This window comes from Wolffia australiana, chromosome 16, assembly GCF_029677425.1.
Source record: "Wolffia australiana isolate 7733 chromosome 16, ASM2967742v1".
NCBI lineage: Eukaryota > Viridiplantae > Streptophyta > Magnoliopsida > Alismatales > Araceae > Wolffia > Wolffia australiana.
Genome location: NC_135850.1, coordinates 7,116,152 through 7,138,727, shown reverse-complemented (window position 1 = coordinate 7,138,727; position 22,576 = coordinate 7,116,152). Strand labels below are relative to the sequence as shown.

Sequence of the window (22,576 nt, the reverse complement as noted above, 5' to 3'; positions counted from 1 at the left end):
AATCAATCTATCCAAATCACAGATAAGGCCTGATTTTTGATACCTATTAAATGTTATTTATGTATTTATGAGCCAACCCAAAATTTCCGAAAGGCATATGTTGCACGAACAAACTATGATTTCCATTGTATTCCCAGTAATTTAGATAACTCATGGATTGAGGAAAATTCTCAAACCATGCAAAATTTATCAGTTTAAGTTCATAAAGTGTGGTCTTGAGTGAAAAAACTTGTCCTATAAAAGAGTATATCCTAAAAGAGATCTCATACTCATTGTCCACGTAGACAAGGGTTCTATGTAAAAAATGGTGTTTTTACACGGAACTAATAAGGGTCATACTTTTGTTTGATTGCAACTTGTGAAATGTTTTCCACATAATCCACCTCATTTTTGGGAGTATCCTTAAGCATTAAATGAAATTAGTATTTCTCAATACATAACTGCATAAAACCACCGACATCCAATTGCTTGATTATCTAGGGGAAGGGAATAAACCCTGACGTGTAATTTGCATTTAAATCTTCCATCTCATCACCCATTTAGCCTTGGCCAGTTCCTTTTGGGTATATTACTGTTAGTCACCTACGTAAGATGCATTAATAAAGAGACAAATATGTATTGATTAACCGAAATGTACCAGTACACTGCCATAGATTTACTATCATTAGCATGGCACATATGTGAATATCTACAAGATCTTCAGTCCTCCTTGAAGATCTGGTAGATACTCTCACCATCTACTCACACATATTTTTCCTTGACATAAATGACTATCTAAATTTTTGTAGCATACACTCAAGAACTCCAGCTTAACAACACATCCAATAAATCTGATATAATGAAGGCACCATTAGCCAAACACATATATCTAATAGCATTGACATCCAGAATTGGTCAAATGCCGCAATTGGGCCTGGCCACATGGATTGAATCATCAATCTCTCTCCAATTCTGCCTCCCTCTCCGTGTCAAGGACGCATGCACTATCTTCCTCCCTTCCCCCTTATCTATGTCTTGCACTTTCTCTCTCACCCTCTCACTCTGTCTTGTGATCCCTCTCTCTCTCCCTCTCACTATGCATTGAAGAATATCTCTCCCTCCCTTTCTTCAAATATTCATCTATATCTTTCTCTTCTTACCTCCACGTGTAAATCTATCTCTGGATCTCTCCTCATGATAATCACAAATAATCTGTCAATTCGATACTACTTTCATGTGTTTTATATGTTTAACTTCATTGAATGATCATAATACACCTTTTTAAGGCTTAAAATGATTTATGAAATTTTTTAGTATGAACCTCAGATTTTTGACCTTTTATGGCAGCGATCATAGTCCGTCCTGACATTCCAAGAGTGGTGGATTGAATTAGTGACATTTAACTTAAGATTCATCATGACAAAGCACTAAATGGTCTAGTGGGCATGCGATGACAAGGCTAGTGTGATATTCTTATTCAGAATCAAGGCTCGTTCCTTTTCCTTGCATTAGTTATCATTGATAGTGTATGCTACAATGATCATGCACTCCACCTAAAAACCATTTACACATTGGCAAGTGTTTGCCTCTATCTCTATCACCAATGGCGTGTTGTGGCAGACTATCATAGCCTAAGCGATCATTTGAGTTAGCACTGATGTATTTAGAAATCATTAAAGAAATTTTGTATGGTATTCCATTGCCTTTGCCAAGGACTTACTTGGGTGATCTTTCTTAAGTTAACTTTTCTTATTGTGAGGGTGGATGATCCCATCTTAACCATTCAATCATCTTCTTGAACTCCTTATTCCACCTGAGGTAGAAGAATGTGGCGTTCCATGAATAGGAACTGTGGGTTTGAATTTTAATTAACCCTCATCTAGTTAACTGCGTTATAGATGTTTTGCCAATAAGGGAAAATAGGAAGAGGATAGGGCAGACTCAATTAACTGTTATATGCAGCTTAGGTTAGCCCTTAATGTTTTCTGATGATATACAATCTGAGTTGATGATGAGCCCTAACCAAGCTTGTGTGAACGACTACCAAGAAAAATTCTTGGTAATATGGTGTATTAAGGACACTAATAAAATAAATTTCTGGTCAAGATCTGTTTTCCTTAGCCCCCTAAGTCTTCCTTTGACATGATGCTTGACCTCATTTGACATAATCATGTTCAAGTTGCATAGTTTGAGCTATATAAAGTTGGTTATCTTCATATCCTTAGGAATAGATGCCTGAACTAATGTAAACTCATTTAATGATGGTCGCATTTTCATAATCCACTTTTAGCATTCATGAAAATACATACTTCAGCATTTTACTAAAATTCTCTAAGCTGAAATCTTCAGGAATCGATAGATCATAGTTCAACATATGTTCACAAGGTTTCTTTGGTGTCTGAGGATTAAGGATAACTTAGAAAACGACAATGTATAATTAATTTGATTGATAGTTTGGTATAATACCATCCAGGGATTCATAAAGGTCAATTTAACAAACTCTTTCCCCAAAAGAGCATGCACATAAGTGCTTAATATCTCCACATTAATGGTTATATGATCGTCATACTCATAACTCGAGTGGGACTAGATAGTGTAATTCTTTATTTACTTTGAACTCGGGTGTCCTTTCTGGTTATCCTTTGAAATAGGAAGATGTAGAACACATGCTTAAATAAGAGTGATCTATTCATTATGATCTAATTATAGGTCACTTAGTTAGATAATATACATAAGGACTTCATTATAAGCATCACGCATGCATTAGAATAAATTTATTATATCAGTGAAAAGAGAATGAAATGTGAAGAGTTTAATATGAAATGTTTGATTGGCTAGCCACTAACATATTTCCATCCACTCTCTCACCTTTTTTTACTTCTCTTCGTTCATTCCAGTTATTGTTAAGTTAGTCAAATGTGTCATCTCAAACCACACTGATATAACCTCTAAGTTTGTCTACTACATCCTTAACACACCACACCACCTGGTCTTTTTTATTTTTCTTGGCTAGTGGCCCTTGTGATCTAGTAAGGGTCTACCAACCATTCCTCTCATAATTAGAGGGAGACCACCAAAAAAAAGAAGGGGGCTTCCCAGGGAAAGACTTGTGTGAGGCTTAATAAATTGGGATTTTTAGTCCTTTTATGCTTCCTAAACCCAATAACATATTTCTTGCCTAAACCAATTAACCATACCCAAAATATAGGTTTTTTAGTTACACATCAAATGAACACAATCAATATGTCGAGTTGCGAACAGATCAAGACCCAAGGTATAGCACAAATTCCAAAAGGTTTTAAGGGGTCGACCGACAACCTTGTATATGTAATCCATCATGAATACTAGACTTCCTAGAAAGAATGGGGGCATGGTCAACTATCAAACACTAATCAATCAACTTAGATTTAATCTATTAGGAATTCATCATAAAATTTATTTGTTATACATTTGTGCTTCATTAGTAAAGGACATCAACATGTGGTCTTCCTTGAATATATCTCCCTTTATATAAAGACAGAAAATATCATATTAACCACTAGATCGCTTGAATGGGCATGTTGCATTTCAATGAAGTCAAGACTATATCGTTTGATTTGAGCATCATAGATTATTTATAACTACCATCGTCAAGCTTATGATATCTTCAGTATCTCATGTTTAAGGACCACTTATACTACATGAGATGAGTCGACCTGGTTGATAATTAAGTATCAAACCATCCACTGATTCATAATGATCAATTTAATAAACTCTTCCTAAAAGAGGGCCCATTATATCTGCGTCATATCTCCACACAGTTACAAGATCAACCTTCATTACCATATGATCAGAAGTAAAGATATATTATGTTAAATCTCTATTAATGAATAAAACTGAGACAATGTGTGATTAATTTGCCAGACATAGTTCCATCATTTTTCACTCATTATATGGCTCAATCTCTTCACCTTTCCTACTGCCCTAAACCTTCTCATTTAGATTCGCAAAACCAAAATATAAGAAGATTTTTCCTTGCCAAATTAAAGGAAGTTTGGACCATTAAGGGACCCAAAAAAACAAAACTATGGACTATCCTCAACCTTAGTATCCAAGGGTGAAAGGAATGCAATCCCCATCAAAGTAAGCTTCACAGCATCATATACAATTAGAAAGCTTAAAACAGATTGAGGATTCATATCTCAAGTAATGTCCAAATCAACCCAACCCAAAAACAAGAGGAAAGATAATTAAATTTGCCCATGAACCCTAAACATGATTAGCCACTAAAAATGTCCTCTTCTTATTGGATTGGTAAATAGATTTATTCTACTGCAATGGGTATAATTGAAACCTCCTGGGCTTCAAAGCTTCGCCGGTTTGGGGAAGATATCCGGGGTGAACTTCTGCGCAGCTGTAATGCTGCCTTTGATCCTCATTCCACCCCTAAAACAACGTTAAAAATCAAAATTTCAAAGATTTCATAGCATTATTCAGATGAAATTTTGGCATTCATCCTTCACAAACCTCAGAAAAAGCATCTGCGCGTTCACTTTTCCAGAGGCAACACCAACGAAATCGGCGTCAGCGAATGATAGAACAACATCAGGCTTCCCTTCATACGGACCTAGGGCAAAAAACCCCAAAATTAGCCACAATCGAATCAAATTTCGCTGAAGAACAACGAATCAGAGGAGGAAATTCAATACCCTTGGTGACCTCCCCCTTCTTGAGATCCACAACATATATCTCCTCATCTTGCCCAATTTTCTGCACAAAAAACACCCAAAAATCAGCTGGAGGGGGAAAAAAACAGGAAAATTCTCGGATTTGGACGGCGATTTCTTCAACCTTGGGGGCGATGTTGAGCTGGTAAACATGGCCGACCTTCTTCGCCGTCTCTTTCCCGGCATCGGTCTCCATATGCAATCTCATCTGTTCTAGCAATCCCGCCGACTTGAGCGCCGATCCGGTCGCCAGATTCGCCATTCTTCCAAGCTTCCCCTCTTCCCCCGGCGCACTGAAATAGCCAAGAACACCGCACTCTATTTTAACTCTTGCAGCCGGGTAGTTGGAAAATAAAATAAAATATTTCATATTCTTCTTTAATAAACGTCATAATTATTTACTCTGGGACGGCAGTTCAAAGAGGATAATACTATTTTTTAGAAAATTCCAAAAAAACTATTTATAGACATGAAAGATATATTTACATGAAGTATTGTTGAGAGACTGGGAGAGCTATATTAAAGAGAATGCACTGTTTGTAGAAAAGATATAAAAAATGATGAAAATCTAGGCTGTTTAATAAGAGTAATAATTTGATTTGTGCTTGTTGAGCTGCGGGGCCGCTGGTAGTTATATAGCGGCATCAGGGATTAATGGGCCTGCATAACCTAGATCCCTACTATCCATAAAATGTAGGAAAATTGAAAATTCATTGCCAAAGTGAAATGAATCATTTTGATCTGTAAAAGAATGAATATATGATAATTTCAAGGATAAACACATCAGGCGTATGAAAATAAGCATGTTCTGCGCAATTATCCTGCGGTGCGATACAAATAAATAGGATAGTGAACCATGCGAAGGTAAATTAAATCAAATAGGTATTATTTTCAAACAAATAAAAATATTTAAGAAATTACAATATGTATTAAAACAAGTAAAAGTATTTGCTATATGATTTTAATGCCTAAATTTATATCTATTTAAAATAAACATCAACTTATATATTATTCCTTATAAAATTATTTTCTAGTTAAAATTAAGATCATAATTTTAGAAAATACCATTAATTCTATTAAATTCAGAACTTTGTTCTAGAAATGTGATAACTAATTTTAGGTTTTAATAATATGCATTTATGTTTGTGTCAATAAGAAAAGCACATAAAATATATGAAGTTGCTAATAAAAATAACATGTTATTTAGTGGTTTGAAATAGCATTGCCTGAACTTGTCGAGTATCGCATTAGTATCCAGTATTGCTAGAAGGTAGGCATTTGAGAGAGGAGAAGAATGACACGGGTGAACATCTAGGTCTGGCTTGCACGGCCATCAAAAAATTGTTTCATAAAAGTTTGTAATAATTTTTAATATACTCAATAGCACATCAAATATTATTCTTGTGACAGTTTATCCCCATGTATAGTCTAGTTAATAATGTAACACACTCATAACCTTTATTGGCCAATTTTATTAGCTAGTAACATCAACATATAGATTATTAAATCATATATCTATTTACCCCTAATTAGTATGATGACTTTCTACTGATTTTCCCACTCTCCCTCTATCAGTATCCCTCTCTCTCTTGGACTCCTCTCTCTCAATGTATCCCTATCTCTACTTCTCCCACTCTCTCTTTATTAGTCTCCCTTTCTATCATGGATTTTTCTCTCTTTGATTCTCCTACTCTCTCTATCAGTCTCCCTTCTCTCTTAGACTCCTCTCTCTCTCTCTCTCTCTCTCTCTCTCTCTCGGTCTTCCTCTCTGAGTCTCCCACTCTCTATATCAGTCTCTCTCTCTCCCTAGGACTTCTCTCTCTCTCTCGCTCTCTATTGGTCCCCCTCTCTCTCAGGTTTTATGTCTCTCAGCCTCTCTCTCTCTCTCTCTCTCTCTCTCTCTCTCTCTTCCTCTCCCTGTCTCTAGGTCTCCCTCCATCTCTGTCTTTTTCTCTCTATTGGTCTTCCACGCTTTCTCCATCTATTTATCCCTCTGTCTCTTCCTCTTGTAGTCTCCCTATCTTTCTCTCTCTCTACCTCTCTATCTCCTTCTCTCTGTTCTCTCTCTCTCTCTCTCTGTGTCTCCCTCTATCTCTACATACGTGTCCCTCTCCCTCTCTCAGTCTCCCTCTCATTATGTCGTTCTCTTTTTCCTCCTCGATCTCTCTCAACATGACTGAATTTTTCTCTGATTCTCTCTCTTTTGATCTCACTCTCTCTCTGGGAGAACCTCTCTCTCTCTCTCTCTCTCTCCCTCTCTCTCGAAAATGGATACATATTTGTAAATATTTTAATAATTTTAAATTTAAATTTCGACCACCATATCTCTTATTTTATTTTGATAAAAAAGATTTTGTTATTCCCTTTCAGATTTTTCCTATCACTTAGAATTCTGTCACCATCGTAATCCCTGACATCTGTCTGATCATATAACGCATTGGAGAACCTTCATCACCATCACATCACCCATCATGGGCGTTACTTCACATCATCTGTCACTCTCACGGGGTGAAAAAATGCCATCTGCCGCCATCACATCTTCCATCGTGGATCCCTCCCCATGACGAATGACATGACAAATGATGGTTGGCGCTCCCTAGATCCTCATATGTACTATTTACATATACCTTGCAATTAATTGGTTAATTCTTCCTCTACCTTGGTTTCATCCTCCAATGCATTACTTTCCCATATTATTTCTGAATATGTCTTAATTATTTAAATATCTTTGACTATGAGTATATCAATAGGATTAAAACTTCTTTCCAGCTTTAGGAAACTTAAATATCCCATGATTATGTTGATAATGTTTCTTAAATGAAATAAAAACATCTATAAAACAATATAGAAATTTAAGTGGTCAGATTCACATTCATGATAATTATGAAATAACAATATTTACATAAAAATAAGTCTTCGAACAAAAAAAATCTGACTTATATCACTAAAGGGCTTTCCTGTGGATGCTAGGTTTTAAAGGCCTTTTACAAAAAATAATAATATTATGACAGTATTTCTACTATTAAATTATTGGAGAATTATCTTTGCCGGTGAATAACTCCTAATGTTGTGGGGTAACAGAATCAATTAAAAGAGCCTTCCACATTTTTTGGATGTTTCTTGCTTTTTCTGTCACAATACTAATTAACATACTAGTAATCATAACTTAATATAGTTTTCCAACTCTGCCACCAAGATTTTAAGTGCAATATTTTCACATAAATTTATGTCAACTGATGTTTCAAAGTTGAAACTTTTCCTTATGTCAGAAACTAACAAGATTAATCCACATTCCATCATCCTCATTGCATATCTTATCCCCTATTGTAATTTGGTCCTTTATCATGATTAATACTGTTATTTATATTAGCTATTTATAATGAGGAATTTTTGTATTATGATGGCATATTATTTTAATTCTTTCCCTTCTTTTGATACAAATGACGCTTGCAACCACTCACCACCATTCTCACCATCTTGACGTGCTCCTAAACATGAGAAAGCAGAATCAACTAAGAGTTGAGCCCGCATCCAAACCCCAAAATAGGTAGTTCAAGTGTTATTGCATTGATGTGTTGGCACTAAATCTGTCACAGATTTTTACAAAATAGACCTTTAGGAATCTATTTCTAAATAATGAATATTGGATGAAACATTGGACATTTGTAATAAAATTTCATTTACATAAATTGAAAAAATATGTCAATGATTTCATTATGTAAAATTTTTTTTGTGATGAGCGTCAAAAATAATATCTGATTTTGCATTCATCTCACTGATCCATATTGGTTTTTATGATATCAATCTCTGACATGCCATCGCTAAAATAAATAAGATCTCATTTTAGCCAATTTTCCTTAAACTTTGATAAACGTTTGAGTACAATTATGGATTGAGTCAAAATTATGAATAGAAAAGTATTTCCAGATTTAACATTTATAAATATATAGACTTGAACATAAAATGTAAAAATTTTTATGGCTAAAACATCTTAATTTTTTTAGCAATTTGCTTTATAGATTCATACATACACCTTAAAATAAACACACGTTTAGACTGTTAGGGATATTGAAAAGGGTAGAACACAATATTTTGTATCCTTACCCTCAAGTGTTCTAAATCATATTGGAATGAAATCAATGATTTAATTACTGCATCAGATCTACAAAAAATGAATTCTTAGTAGCTGTAGTTAGTAATGTAATGCACTAATAATTTACATATTAAGTATTCATGTATTAAATTAGAGAACATGATATATTAATTAAAGATGGAAATATATGTGTTCAGCAAGCCAATCAAAAATTCCATATCTCACTCCATGTTCATTAATAAAACATAGTCATTATAGTTCACGTGTAATGAAGTCCATGAATACAGGATTATACTTAGTGAATTGTGATGGGATCGTAATACAAAGATCACTAGTCTTTAAGTATGTGTTCTAAATATTCCTATTCAAAGGATACTCAAGAAGGACATCAAACTATCCGGATAGAATACCACTATCTAGCCTCACTCATATGAGGAGTATGGCTCGTCCCGTAGCCATTAGTGTGGAGACATTAAGGATAGATAGTGGGTTCCTTTTAGTGGAAAAGATGAGATCATAGAAGTGGTGATGGCTTAAGGAAGACGATGTGATGAAGTTCTTGGCCATGGCCGTAAAATATCGGAGAAGAGTTCTCCGATGATTCCCAAACTCATAAGTGTTTACTCGGATGACATCTTAGGGTTTGACAATTGACCATACTTTAAGTTATCCTTGGAGTGTAAAGTAGGTGAGAGACTATAACTATACGTACATGGTAATCGATAACAAACATGTTCCAAGGGTGAGTTGATATACACTCCTTTGTATCTTCTAGAGCATGAGGTAGAGCTTGGCACCCCACGTGATGGAGACTCAACCTATCGATTGAGTTAAATTGATCCGACGTTAATTCGTCTATATGATTATATAATTCATTATTTTGGACAGCCAATAAAGCTTTTTGGGCTGATCAAGTCATTAACTAGACTCATACATGGGCCTATTGGGTCACACGCGAATGGCCTTTTAGAAGATATACTTAAGTTTTAGGGGTTTTCATGAAAATAACCCACTTAGTATAAGTAGGGAAATACCCTGAACAAAATTCACCCAAGGCAGAATTGTTTAAGGGCATTCCTATTCTTATCCATTCTCTCCATGACTCCTCTCCATTCTCAATGAGATTGGGACAACTTAATGACAACAATGAAGGTTGAATGGAACTCACCAAGGTCAAGAGGAGATTCGATGTGCCGAGTATTACATGGATACATCTCGACGCTACACACATGAGCACCTACTCTTCTTGCTCCAGAATCCAAGAAATCTCTAACACGATCCGTGCAAACGTTCTTCGTTTCATGGTTTTGTTTATGCTATTACGATTTTGTTATAAGTTTCTACAACAAGGAAAATTCAAAACAAATATTTTTAGAAATTTCTGGAATTTAATTTACAGAAAAAACCAGTAGAAATATTGAAAATGAGAGTTAGAGATTTTTTTAGAATTTATTTAAATTTTAAAATAACTAGAAATTAATATATATATTTTTAGGGATTTTCTTAATTTTGGGTGATTTTTAATTCAGAAATAAAAATTATTCCTAATTGTTCCTGAATTTTCATAAATTGTTAATAATTTTTAAATAAAAAAATAAAAATATTACCTTTTACGATGACCGGTGGATGCAGACGAGGCGGAGGGATGGTGGAGTGGGATTTTTCACTTTTTCTTAAAACACCAAAAGTTTTTTTTAGATAAGTCGGTTCGATCTGGAACGACTCAGTTTAGATCAGTTCAAACCTGTCGACCTCTTCTGCGGTTGGCCAAAAATTGGCTAAGTCCTCAAGAGGGGTACCCCCCTTCATCCGCTGGGTGCACTGCTGTGCAAGTGCATTACCTGCAGACAAAGGGGCGCGTAGTCACACGGGTGGTGCCGTGCAACGTACACAAGCGGCGAACACGATAGGCGTGCACAAGCGGCAGTGCTCGGAAATGTTGGGCTTCTTGGTATCAAAAAAAAATTCGTTTTGGTATTTCAAGAGGGATAAAGGTGAGAGATGATGGAAGTTCTAGAGAGATAGGAATGATTCTATAGAGATAAAATGTTGAAATGAGGAGATAGATAGAGAAACTGAAGTAGTATGTAGAGGGTGTTTGAGAGAGAATTTGAAGGTACAAATGAAGAAGATTTTTTATGTAATATTCAAGGGATGAACTAGGGACATGGATGAATGTATAGAGTGAGCAAGATTTGGTTCTAGAGAGAATGTAGGGAGAATGAGTGTTTAGAGTGAGAAAGTGATGGAGTTTAAGGGTAAATGGATAAATAATGATGGGAAAATGGAGATCTAGGTTCCTATAACCTCAATGCAAGTCTGGTAAGCCCTCAGATTACAGCATTTTATTTTGCCAAGTCTGGATCCCTATATTTTTCCAGGATCAGATGTTTTTAATGCAAGCTAGAGGTGATATTGAGTGAATATTTTAACAAACTTACATTAAGCAGGTTGAAAAACTTGGATTCCAAAAAAATCATTGTCCTTCGGGCCAGCTACTTGCTAGAGCACATCCATAATGAGGGTAAATGAGGGAGAAAGGAGTATTTATACACAGTAAGAATTATTAAAATACCCCTTTGGGAATTTTCTTTTATATTTTCTTGCCATTTTCCCTTTTTTCTCCATAGGTTGAGTGCTTCGCCTTGTGATCTTCAGCTTCATCAAAAAGGCTTTTGAGAGCCTAATGGGCAGGTCAGGTCATGTCCATCTCCCTCTGATTTCTCATTTGAAGCCCCCTAAACACCACTTGCTCCTTTCAAGCCCCTTTTTAGTATCTTACTAAACTCTAAAAAAATCTCTTACTCTTTAAGAGTTGTATCTTCTCATTCCTATAGATTTCTGCACTTGTGAAACAAGAAAATACTCATCAGTACAAAAACTTCTTGACTTCAAAGAAGTCAAGAAGTTCAGTAAAAAATAACCATAATGTGAAATAGTTAGAACTCATAGCTTATGCATAAATATTTAGTTAATTAAAATAATAACATGATAAATTTTGAATTAATAATACCACAATAATCTAAAATATATCTAAATATCCATGCATTTCATCATGTTATCAAGCACAAAGGTAGTCCTTGATCTAGTACTAACATGAATATCATTTCCTTGGCGCTTCTCTATGTCTCATAAAGACCAGAAAACGATATAGAGCATTGGAATAAGTAGAATGCGATTATAGGAGAGAATCTATGAAAACATAATTTATATCAAGTGGATTTGATTTATTGATATGAATATTTCTAAATTTTTTTCTTTCTTAAGACTTTATTTCTTTAAGAATACATTAATTCAGATTCAATATAAAGTATTTTTTTAAATTTAAGTTTATTAGCATCTATTTTATAAATCCAATTATTAATATTATTCTAAGAAATTATATTTAGTAAGTGTTTTCACTCTTGTTAGAGCAAAAAAAATTCTTTGAACTTCAAGTAAAACAAATTCTTTCTTTCCCTTCTTTTTAATCAACGTTAAATCTATATACAAAGAGAAAATAAAACTAGACTTAGCAGGAATGGAGAGTGAATCTTTGATTCTTCCTGTTCCCTTGATTGCCTAATGAGAGATGATCATGGTGGAAGCAAAAATTTAAAGGCCTTCTCGTTGTTTCTTTGGAAGATCTTGCTTGCAGAGAAAGTTCATGAAAGAGTATAACAATGCTTTATGGGAGGCCATTCACATTCCAGAACTAGGGCTAAAAAAAAGGGAATGTTCTTCCACTTCAAGAGTGAGTAGGTGGCTGCATTTAATGCATATAAATTTTGAAATAAAGTAAGATAATTTACATTTCTTGCTCACTTCTTTCACTTACCAGTTATACCTTCATGGATGGCCATTTTTAGGGATTTTATAGAATCTTTGATGTCGATAAAGTGACATCACATGGCCCACATAAACAAAAAATATATATTATAAAATAACATCAATGTATCATGGTCAATAGTCAATTTTATGTATCACAAATTGTAAAACAATATTTCTTTAAATTTTATGTAAAATCTCACAAATTTCATTTTGACAAGGTCCTCTGATTTGATAGTTATGAAAAAACTGATCTATGTATGATTGACTTGAAAATGATATGCATGAATTAAATGATATTCTATCCATACCAATCTACTTAACGTATATCGATAAAATCATAGAATTAAATTCCTTGGACTACTAATTTTTATTAGAGAAACTTCTATCTCGAAAATAAGCATTTATTTGATGTATATTTCCCTGGAGAAAATATTGAATTCAATCACTCAGGGTTTGCCCATAAACATAAGCCATATGTTGGTCAATACGTTTGATGGACCAACGAATTCAACTTGATCTAGATATTGGGTATTTAGACACTCATAAAGTATAGAGTTTATACCCAAATTTAGAGTCAAGATTTGTTGGTTTGGCCCATTGTCCTTACCCAATAAGTTCAGTATGCTTGGGAATTCCTGGAGCATAGATGATGTAGAACGATGTCAGTGACGTCGTCCCGAGGGTATGGAGTTGCTGCTCAGATATAGGGTTGATAGCAAACATCGTCGAAGACGTCGTCCATCGGGTATGGATCTACGGAGATGCGATTACGTGATGTGAAGACTCCTAGCGGATGTACGTGCAGGCTCCGACTCATGGGGTTTGACAAGCTCCGGGCTCTGGGGTGGGTGACCGATGATGGCAATGGTGACCTCCTGACCCTCGTCGGAATGACGACGGTGTCTACAGGGCCGAACGGAGTGAGTCCGTGGGTGCTCTCACATAGGGGATGGGCCTGGCCCATACCTAGAGAGATCGCTCGGTAGATTCTCTCGTATCTGTTTATCCTCTCACCTATTCTATCCTGAGCGTGGTGGAGTGCAATCAAAAAGTATATGACAAAAGGTAAATTAACTCGGAGAGTTAGGGGAGTGAGGTACCTCCTTGGTCGTGTCATCCCATTGTCGAAATTTTCATAGGTGCAGTAGCTGGTGCTTCTGGTTTCGCAGAGTCGTGCTGGGGATGGGCATGGCATCGCTTGACTGGAGGTGAAGACGTGGCACAGGAGATGTGATGTTGAGGAGAAAAGGTGAGGCAGGGAGCAGGGCTTGTGACTTGACACAACGGGCGGTAGTGCAGCACCGCACGGGCAGCTCGACGCAGCGAGAGTGCTTGGGTGACGCAAGCATCCCATTACAGTAGGCAGTGTGTGAGCAACTCGACATGGGGGGCGACGTGCAGGCGACATGCAGGCGACTTGACATGAAGGGCAGTGGCACGGCATCAGGCAGAGCGTGGCAGCTTGGCACAGAAGGAACACGCAGACAATGCGGACAGAATGGCGCGGCAGGCAGCACGCAGGCGACTAGACGTGGCGGCAGCGGTGAGCGACGTCGTTGGTCAGCGGCGACGGGTGGCGTCAGCGGGCGCCAGCGGCGAGCACCCTCCCCTTTCCCTTCTCCTCTCTTCCTTTTATCGTTCCTCCTCTTCTTCTCCCTTTTATTCTTTTGAGTGGGATTCTATCCAAAAATTAAACTTGACTTGAGTTTTAGGGCACCCATCCATCCCTTATATAGGGGTGGTAGTGGGCCCCTTTCCCAATAAACATGGGGGCCCCTCAGAAACCAAAAACAAATACTAAATTTTAAAACAAAGGTTCGGAAAGGGCCCACTAGTGGATATGGTCCAAAACTTACAAGTGATGAAGTGCCTTTGCCTTCCTCTTACCATGATGATCTGGTGGAGCTCGAGCTGGCAGCTGTCGCCGGCGACGGCACGGGATCTCCTGCTCCATTGATAGGTGATGTGGGTATGTATGAGGTTGTTTTGAATTTCCAACTCATATGAGAACTCTCTAGACATGATTATAACATATTTTGACAATTGAATGGTCATTGGTTGAACCAAGTTGGATGGGTTGACCAAATGCTATGTAGACTTCATAAGGTAAATTCACCAAAATTAGTATATTGTTTTCAAGTCAATGGCTGTCAATCTTCATTTTTAATACAAACCATCTCATTTTAATGACTTGATAAATATAACCCTAATATAGTGTTTAATGTATGAAAAATACTAAAATATATTATCATATCCTATTATACCCTTTCCAAATATCCCACTATAATATTCTGGGTAGCAAATTTTAGCGTAGCTTTACAATTCCCTTATTTTCCATCTATACAATTGGATCTATAAATGTACTCCTTGTTTAATATAAAAAAACATCCAAAATTATCAGGACGAGTTAAAGAAAGTGTTTTCAAGATACATCCAGTTTTTTTGGTGCTTAGCGTTGATTAAAGTTGTTTAGTGAAACAGACTTAGAGTTGCTCATGCATTGTCGCCTTCATCTTTGTAGAACAAAAGGATTTATGATGAGTCTTCATGCACTTATTTCATAGCCTTCTCTTTGACATTATCCACATCCATTAACCTGCATCCACATCTATCTATCATATATATCCACATTCATCTCATCCATAACATCCATCAACAATATCCATACACATCATCCATCCATATTTAATTTATCAGCCATAGTCATTTGTTGCACCTACATACTCCCATCTTTTATCTCCATGCGTATTTATTCCATAATTTTGTATTTAAATATCATCATTCTCATCTCATCATATCATTAATAAATGGAAACTTTTCTGATCCCCTAATCACCAGATAGGAATACTAACTTCCTAATTTCCATTCCCCCGGTGATAATCATTGCTCATCACTAACTACTTAAATTCTGTTAAGAGTCGAGCTTTGTAGATTATTATCGATTAGCTAAAAATCGATGACAAATTATTACCCTAAATTTGAGTTTATCAGGGGTACATAGTGATATTCTGGGTGGTTGTGATGTCCATCTATAATAATTTAGAATTGTATTACAACTCGCTCATATTTTCATATCTCCTTGGATAGATTGTAATGATTCATATTCATGAGTTCTTAATGAGCAGTAAAATGTGTGATTGGCATAGAGACCATACAGGTCGATAAGTAATATGTATTCGACCGAACCATGATTTAACAAAAATGAAAATTGAATCTAAATGTCTCAGGATATAATTAATCTCTTATTGTTTGACTTTCAATATTAGACATTTGTAGAAAGTTCAACATAATTACTTTAGATCTAAGATATCTAATGTTTATCGAAATAAAATTTACTCTCCAAATTTTTATTATTTAATCAATCAAACGGATATGATAATGACCTAGTATGTTACACCTTGTTGCTTAGTCAATTGAACCATATAAATTTGTTAATGGGTTTCATTTGAGATACATCATCGTCTGTCCCAGATGAGAGAATTACATCTTCATTTACTGGGTAAACCAAATTATCTGTTGGAAAGGCTGACTCCTCTCTTACGCCTAGTTTAGTTTCAACCGTAGCCTTTGATTCCTTCTATTTGGTTTGGGTGTGGGGTACGTGGCTGGCTTTTATTGGCTGGTCTGTTAAGTCTCATCTGATTGGTTGGCAGTAGAATGAAGATGGCGAGTTGCTGACTCTTTAGCCTCAATAGGGATAACAATAAACATTTAACTATGCCAGTCAAATAAAAAATTAATTTAAATTATATTATATGATACCGAATCTTTGTTGACCATAGAGAGGCTCAGGATTTTTTGTTTCTCCACAAAAAACAATGAGTATGGAAGTTTGGGAAAATCCTTCTGTTTTTATCAACTTAGAAACATGCAGGGTAGAATGATCATATTCATTTCATACATGTTTTAAGAATGAAATGCAGCTGACATTAAATTTGATCCCATATAATATAAATGATAAGTTAACATGGTTTATCTAGGAATGAGGGAATACACATGAATAAAGAAGTTGGATTATAAAAATACATTTTAATTTATTAAAAAACATATTAACTTAATTATGCGCTGTTTCTAGCATTTGGCGATTAAACTTAGGCATATTTTTATATATGAGTTTATATTTTTCTCCTATTTTTAGTGTCTTGCGCTCAATTAAGTATTGATTCTTGGAGTTTTTTGGTAGACCAGCTTTGATAAGCTGTAGATCACCTATTCCAAGAGGGATATGAACTGATTTAATTCAGATGATGGAACAACTTAGTAGGATGTTGATGCAACACAAGAGACATCAAAGTAGTGGGATGTTAGATTTTTGTGGGACTTGTATCCAAAAAAATTTGCTGGTGTTTTCTTACATGGTCACTCGTCTAACCAAATATCAGTGTAGTCAATAACTAGGGTGAGAAAGCACATGATTGGTCTAATACTATAAAAAAAACCAATATCGCCAAATGTATATAAAGTTTCATGTACAGTTTGTGATTTTGGGGGCGGGGATACATAAGTATGAATTTACAAGTATTAACGAGTTTCAATGCAAAGAATAGACTCTTCATCCTTCACATAACAGTAAACTTGTAAAAATTCATAAATTAACCAATACTCATTATGATAATAAATGACTAGGGCTCAATGTATGCTTCAGATAGATGGCATGGATTAAACATAGATAGGTTTAGACTAGCAGGCATCAATTAAGATAGAAAGCACATCATAGTGGCTTGGACCATAACGGCTAGCCATACACAAATTACTGCAGTATAGTGATATAACATTATTCGTAGCTACCAACTGAGATTGCATGGTAACCATGTAGAACACAATGATCTCCACCAAAGAAAACTTGTCATCCACTTTCTCACTCACACTCACTGTCGCTGTCCTCATGTTGTTCCTCTTCTTTTTTGTTCCTCTTAATTTCTGTTCTTAATCTCTATAATAACCTGGTTCTCAGCAAACTGACACTATGATTCTTCTCTTAAATTAATTCAATGTTCCATTATCTTATCAATGATAAACATTAGACGTTTCTCTTCTCAACCTGCAGACTTGATCTTTCCTTCTCCCTTAGGCTTTCTATACCCATCCAACAAATTAAGTGGTGCTTGTTTTTAAAATCAATAAATAACACCAAAGTTCACAGAAACAGAAACAAAATGCCAACACAAAATCGATTGATTCAATGTCTCATTATCTCATCAACAATAGACGTTAGACACGGCTCTTCTCAACCTGTGGACCTTTTTCTTAAATCTTCCCTTCTCCCTAAGGCCTTCTATACCCATTCATTGAATAAAACGGTGCTTATTTTTTAAGGAGAAAAATGCTGAAGTTCACAGAGACAAAATACCAACATTAAAATTGATTATGAGGGTCATAGAAACCTAATGCATTTCAAACAATAAGACTTGGTCCTCCCCATTCACGCTTCCAACTCAAACGCAGAAATAGGGAAGTTGTATGCGAGACCAGTTCCGGTCTTAAAGATGATCTTACCGGAGGTGGGATTGTCGATGTAGACCTCCACGACGGAGAGTGAGAGCAGGATCTCTCTCGCCTTCACACCCGTCATTTTCTTGATCTTCCGTGGCTCCACTGTCGCCATCACCTCTGCAGCGTACGAGACGAGCTGCTTGATCGTCTTGAAGTTGTGCTCCACCTTCTTCTTTTACAGCATAGGAAGCCATCCTGATTGAAGTAGTGATCTTGATGATCGTCAGAGAAAAATCAGCCGAGATCGCTAACGATCTTAACAACTTTATTTTAGTTTTTTTTTTCAGGATATTTAGTGGACCGGTTGATCAAGAGGAACAGTTGTGAACTGCTCAACAAGAGAGAGTTATTTCAACTCTAATTGGACCACGTGGAGTGATGTGTAAATGTCTGTGTTTTTAAAAAAATATAAGGGCTTATAAATGCCCGTGAACTGTTTGATGTTTTGAACGAGTGAGTAAGTCAGAACGTCCACTGACATTTGTGAATGTTTCTTTTTCCAATTTCTTCTGAATCCAAATCTCTTCCCTTCCTGAGTGATCTTAGCTTCTTCCATAGAACCCTTGTTCACTATTTTGAAGCAAACAAGTGGTATCAGAGCGTTCTGATCTCTAAGGCTTGAGGAGATGCCGAGGAGAGGAGAGTCAACGATGGCTACAAGGAAGCAAGCAGTTTTTGAAGCTGACACACTAAAGATTTCATCAGGTCAGTCACCTCTACTCATTTTATCTAATACAAATTATAGAGAATGGGCTATGAGGATGGAAGTGCACGTTGAAGCCTGTGGTCTTTGGGAAGTAGTCACCGGTGAGGAGACGTTGAGAAAGAAAGATCGCCAAGCTCTTTCCATCATTCTCTCAGCTGTTTCAGATGATGCGATGGATCAGTTGGATGCCAAGAAGACAGCTAAAGAGAACTGGGAAATATACCGAGTAGAAAATCTTGGAGTGGGAATGGTAATTCAATCCAGAGTACAGGGATTGAGGAGAACGTTCGAGAACATCTCAATGAAGAAGAAGGAAAGTGTAGCAGAATTTTCCCTCAGATTTACAAAGATTGTGTGAGAATTGAGGAGTGTTGGAGAGAGACTTTGTGAGAGAGAAGTGGTGGGCAAGCTTCTCAGAGCTACACCGTCAAGGTATGATTCTTTGACGTTATATCTCGAGCAATTTGGTGATTTTAATACCATGACTATGGAAGAGATTATTGGGTCTCTCAAAGTTCATGAGAAAAGGCTCAATGAACATGACTCAAGAGAGGAGGAGCAAGCTCTTTTGATGCAGGCTAAGGCTAGGATGAAGAAAGATGATCCTGGTCAATCAGTAGGAAGAGGAAGAGGAAGAGGAGAAGGCAGAGGCTCTGGAATAGCAGCAGGAAGAAGTGGAGGCAGAAATTTCTCTGATTCTTCTAATGAGGATGTCAAAAAGCCATTTGAGAAATCAAAGCTCAAGTGCTACAATCGCAAGAAATTCAGCCATTTCAAATCTGAATGCCGTAAAGACAAGAAGGAAGAATGGAATGAAGAAAAGATGAATTTAGGAGAAGAGGAGAAAGAGAATTCAGCTCTTCTCATGGCCATCTCTGATGAAGCTGAATATGTCCTTCTTCAAGGACTATGTGGCAAATCTTCAGTCTCAGACTTATGGTACCTTGAAACAGGTGCCACATTTCACATGAGAGGTAACAAAATATTTTTTACTTACCTTGATTCAAGTAAAAGGGGCATAGTGAGATTTGGAGATGGTTCAGTAATCAGGTATGAAGGAAAGTGAAAAGTTGAAGTCAAATGTGCAAATGGAGACACAATGAAGCTAGAAAATGTGTTGTATACTCCGACATTAAAGGTAAACATACTTGGTCTTGATCAGTTTGATGAAAATGGGTGTGAAGTGAGCATGAAGGATGACACACTTCTCATTCATAACGCCTCATGAATTCTACTTGCAAAGGTAAAAAAAATCAGCAGGGAAGCTTTATATGATTAAGTTGAATGTTGTTGAATCATGCTACTTTACTGCTGAATCTGACAAGTTAAGATGGCTATGGAACAAACATTTCTGTCATCAGAGTCTTCATATTCGGAATTTGATGTTCAGAGATAAAATGGTAGATGGATTACCTGCTATCAATATCTCTGACAAATCTTGCAAAAGTTGTATCATGGGAAAACAGGTCAGAAAAACATTTCCAATCTCATGCAATACCATCATAAGGAAGCTTGTGGAGCTCGTTGATGCAGATATTTGTGGGCCAATATCTCCAAAATCATTTGTCCTTAGGTTCAGATATAGTATCATATGGCCTTAGGTTCTTTGTATTCACGCTACATCAATAGCTAACAGCTCATTGACGGTGTGTTAACATTGAACCATGTCATAGTGAACTTTTCACTTCGTCCTTCTTACTCATATCCCATCACCGTCATCGACATTGTTTTTAAGGATATAAACTAACATTTTAGACTTGAAGACTCTCATCAAGTCTATGAGCACATCATAATTATCGACTTGTCAATGAGTTGCATCATACATGCAATCTAATGGGCTACTTGACGACGAGTGTTTTTCGGAGATTAGGTCAACGAAGGACCTAGAAAGTTTTTAGCAGATGTTTTATTCATTAATAAAGGGCTCCCACTAAAATTTATCAATCCATACAACCCTCAGGTGTACGGAAGCGGAGAAACCGACTATCTCCTAGTGGGGATCAGAATTTCAAAACATGTAATACGACCTGGAGTATGCTCCACCAATCATAATACACGTTTTTGAACACCCATCTCATGGGACTTGCAACGCTTTGCAATATCCAATCACTGAGTTTGGTCTAAGCAATACCGTCGTTACTTGTCGAAAATAGATTTGCGAGTAATCCTGGAGTATGCTCCACCAAACTACACGGTTCCTCTATCTCGACGTTGTGTCATACACTAGCTCTTAGTTCCTCCTCCCGAAAAAGTAGGCCTGGAGTATGCTCCACCAACCCAGCTTAGAAGGGACTTGGATCCTAAGGCTATAACGACGGAGGACCACGCTCAAGTTCGTCACTTTCGCGTTACGGCTCAGAGTTTAATTTTGAGGGATTTTAGGTTTGGTCTCAGCTATCATGAGGAGCATAATGCGACCTCTCATATCACGTCTTCATTTATCACATATGATTAATCCATATGTGTTATGTATGGTGTACGGGTGAGAATGTATCTTGACTATCAATCATAGTCAAAATTTTAATCCCAATATCACTCTATATTGGATAACCAAAACTTAGGGATCCTCAATTAGGTCCATCTAGAATTTCAAGGTTCTCATTCCATTCACCATTCATAATATAATATTGCAAATAATAAATCAAATAAATAAATGCAATATTAAAGGCAAATTTAATCACATTAAATTAAAGCAATATTTAATCATATTAAACCATTGCTGAATTTAAATCCATGCCATTCATGAAAAATAAAGAAACAGCCATTTAAACAATTTAAAATGGCAGTAGGAATTTTATTGAATTTAATAATTTAACTCTTAAATTATTTCATTCAAATATTCCAACTATATATTTCAATGAAATATATAGTTGATCGGGTCCTGCCAGGTGGCGCCCAGCGCGGGCCCCGCCTTTAGTGGATCGGGTCAATCCCGATCCACGTAATGCGGCCATGGCTTAAGCCGGCGTGGGCCGCCGCTCAACCGCCATTGAGCCGCCGGACGGCTGCCACGGGTGAACGGGTCCCGTTCCGCTGAACGGGACCCCGTTCTGCCCAGCGGTGGCCCCGCTCCGCCGAACGGGGCCCCCTTGTTCCTCCTGCGGTGGCTCCGTTCCGCTGAACGGGGCCCCATTCCAACTTGTGGAGGCCCCGTTCCGCTGAACGGCGCCCCCATTCCGCCATGGGAAGGCAACGCGTCCCATTAACGATGAACGGAGACCCGTTCTGCCATGGGTAGACCCCGCTCAACCGCTGAACGGGGTCCGTTCAAGCTCTAGAGAGGTCAGAATGGAACAAAGAACACATCCGAACGGGAATGAACCAAAACAAAGCGAAAAACAACTTTTTGCACTCCATTTTGGACGATTTTGATGCCGTTCTTCATTCAAATCAAGGCAGAACCTGGCTCTGATACCACTGTTGGGTTCTAGGGGCCTTGACTTGGATGAATAAATCTAAAACAATGCGCAGCGGAAGTCTCTTTGCGAATCGAACGGCATCAACAAAAACACTAAAACGGCATACCTTTACACGAATCCGATTCGTGATTTCTTTGATCCCAGAGTGAGACGAGTCGAGCTGCTCAAGTGTGCAGCCTCTAAACGTATCCACGCGATCCTCGGCACGTCGGATCTCCTCCTTCTCATAGACGAGCCCCGTTCTATCTCCGTCGGCGTCGTTAAGTCGTCTCGATCACATCAGGGTTGGAAAGGGGGTGTGGGGAGAATGGAGAAGAAGGGGAAGGCCCCTGAACAATTCTGGCCTGGGTGAATTTCGTTCAGGGCCTTC

The 22,576-nt window shown here is 37.1% G+C and overlaps 1 protein-coding gene across 1 annotated transcript; it reads right to left on the bottom strand.

Moving 5' to 3' along the window:
- Nucleotides 1-4,096: 4,096 nt before the first annotated feature.
- Nucleotides 4,097-4,996, bottom strand: SCP2 (sterol carrier protein 2). The gene is made up of 4 exons (XM_078588671.1): nucleotides 4,810-4,996; nucleotides 4,668-4,728; nucleotides 4,486-4,585; nucleotides 4,097-4,404 (listed from the first exon to the last, which is right to left on the bottom strand). The coding sequence occupies exons 1-4, from the start codon at nucleotides 4,945-4,947 to the stop codon at nucleotides 4,323-4,325; spliced, it is 381 nt and encodes a 126-aa protein (XP_078444797.1). The 5' UTR covers nucleotides 4,948-4,996; the 3' UTR covers nucleotides 4,097-4,322.
- Between the last annotated feature and the right edge of the window lie 17,580 nt (nucleotides 4,997-22,576).

Excerpts from the sequence above, each read along its gene's own strand:
- SCP2 (XM_078588671.1), bottom strand. The coding sequence starts at position 4,947 with ATGGCGAATCTGGCGACCGGATCGGCGCTCAAGTCGGCGGGATTGCTA. Across the intron at positions 4,729-4,809 it reads AGCTCAACATCGCCCCCAAG|AAAATTGGGCAAGATGAGGA; the intron begins GTTGAAGAAATC and ends TTTTTTGTGCAG. Across the intron at positions 4,405-4,485 it reads GCGCAGATGCTTTTTCTGAG|GGGTGGAATGAGGATCAAAG; the intron begins GTTTGTGAAGGA and ends ACGTTGTTTTAG.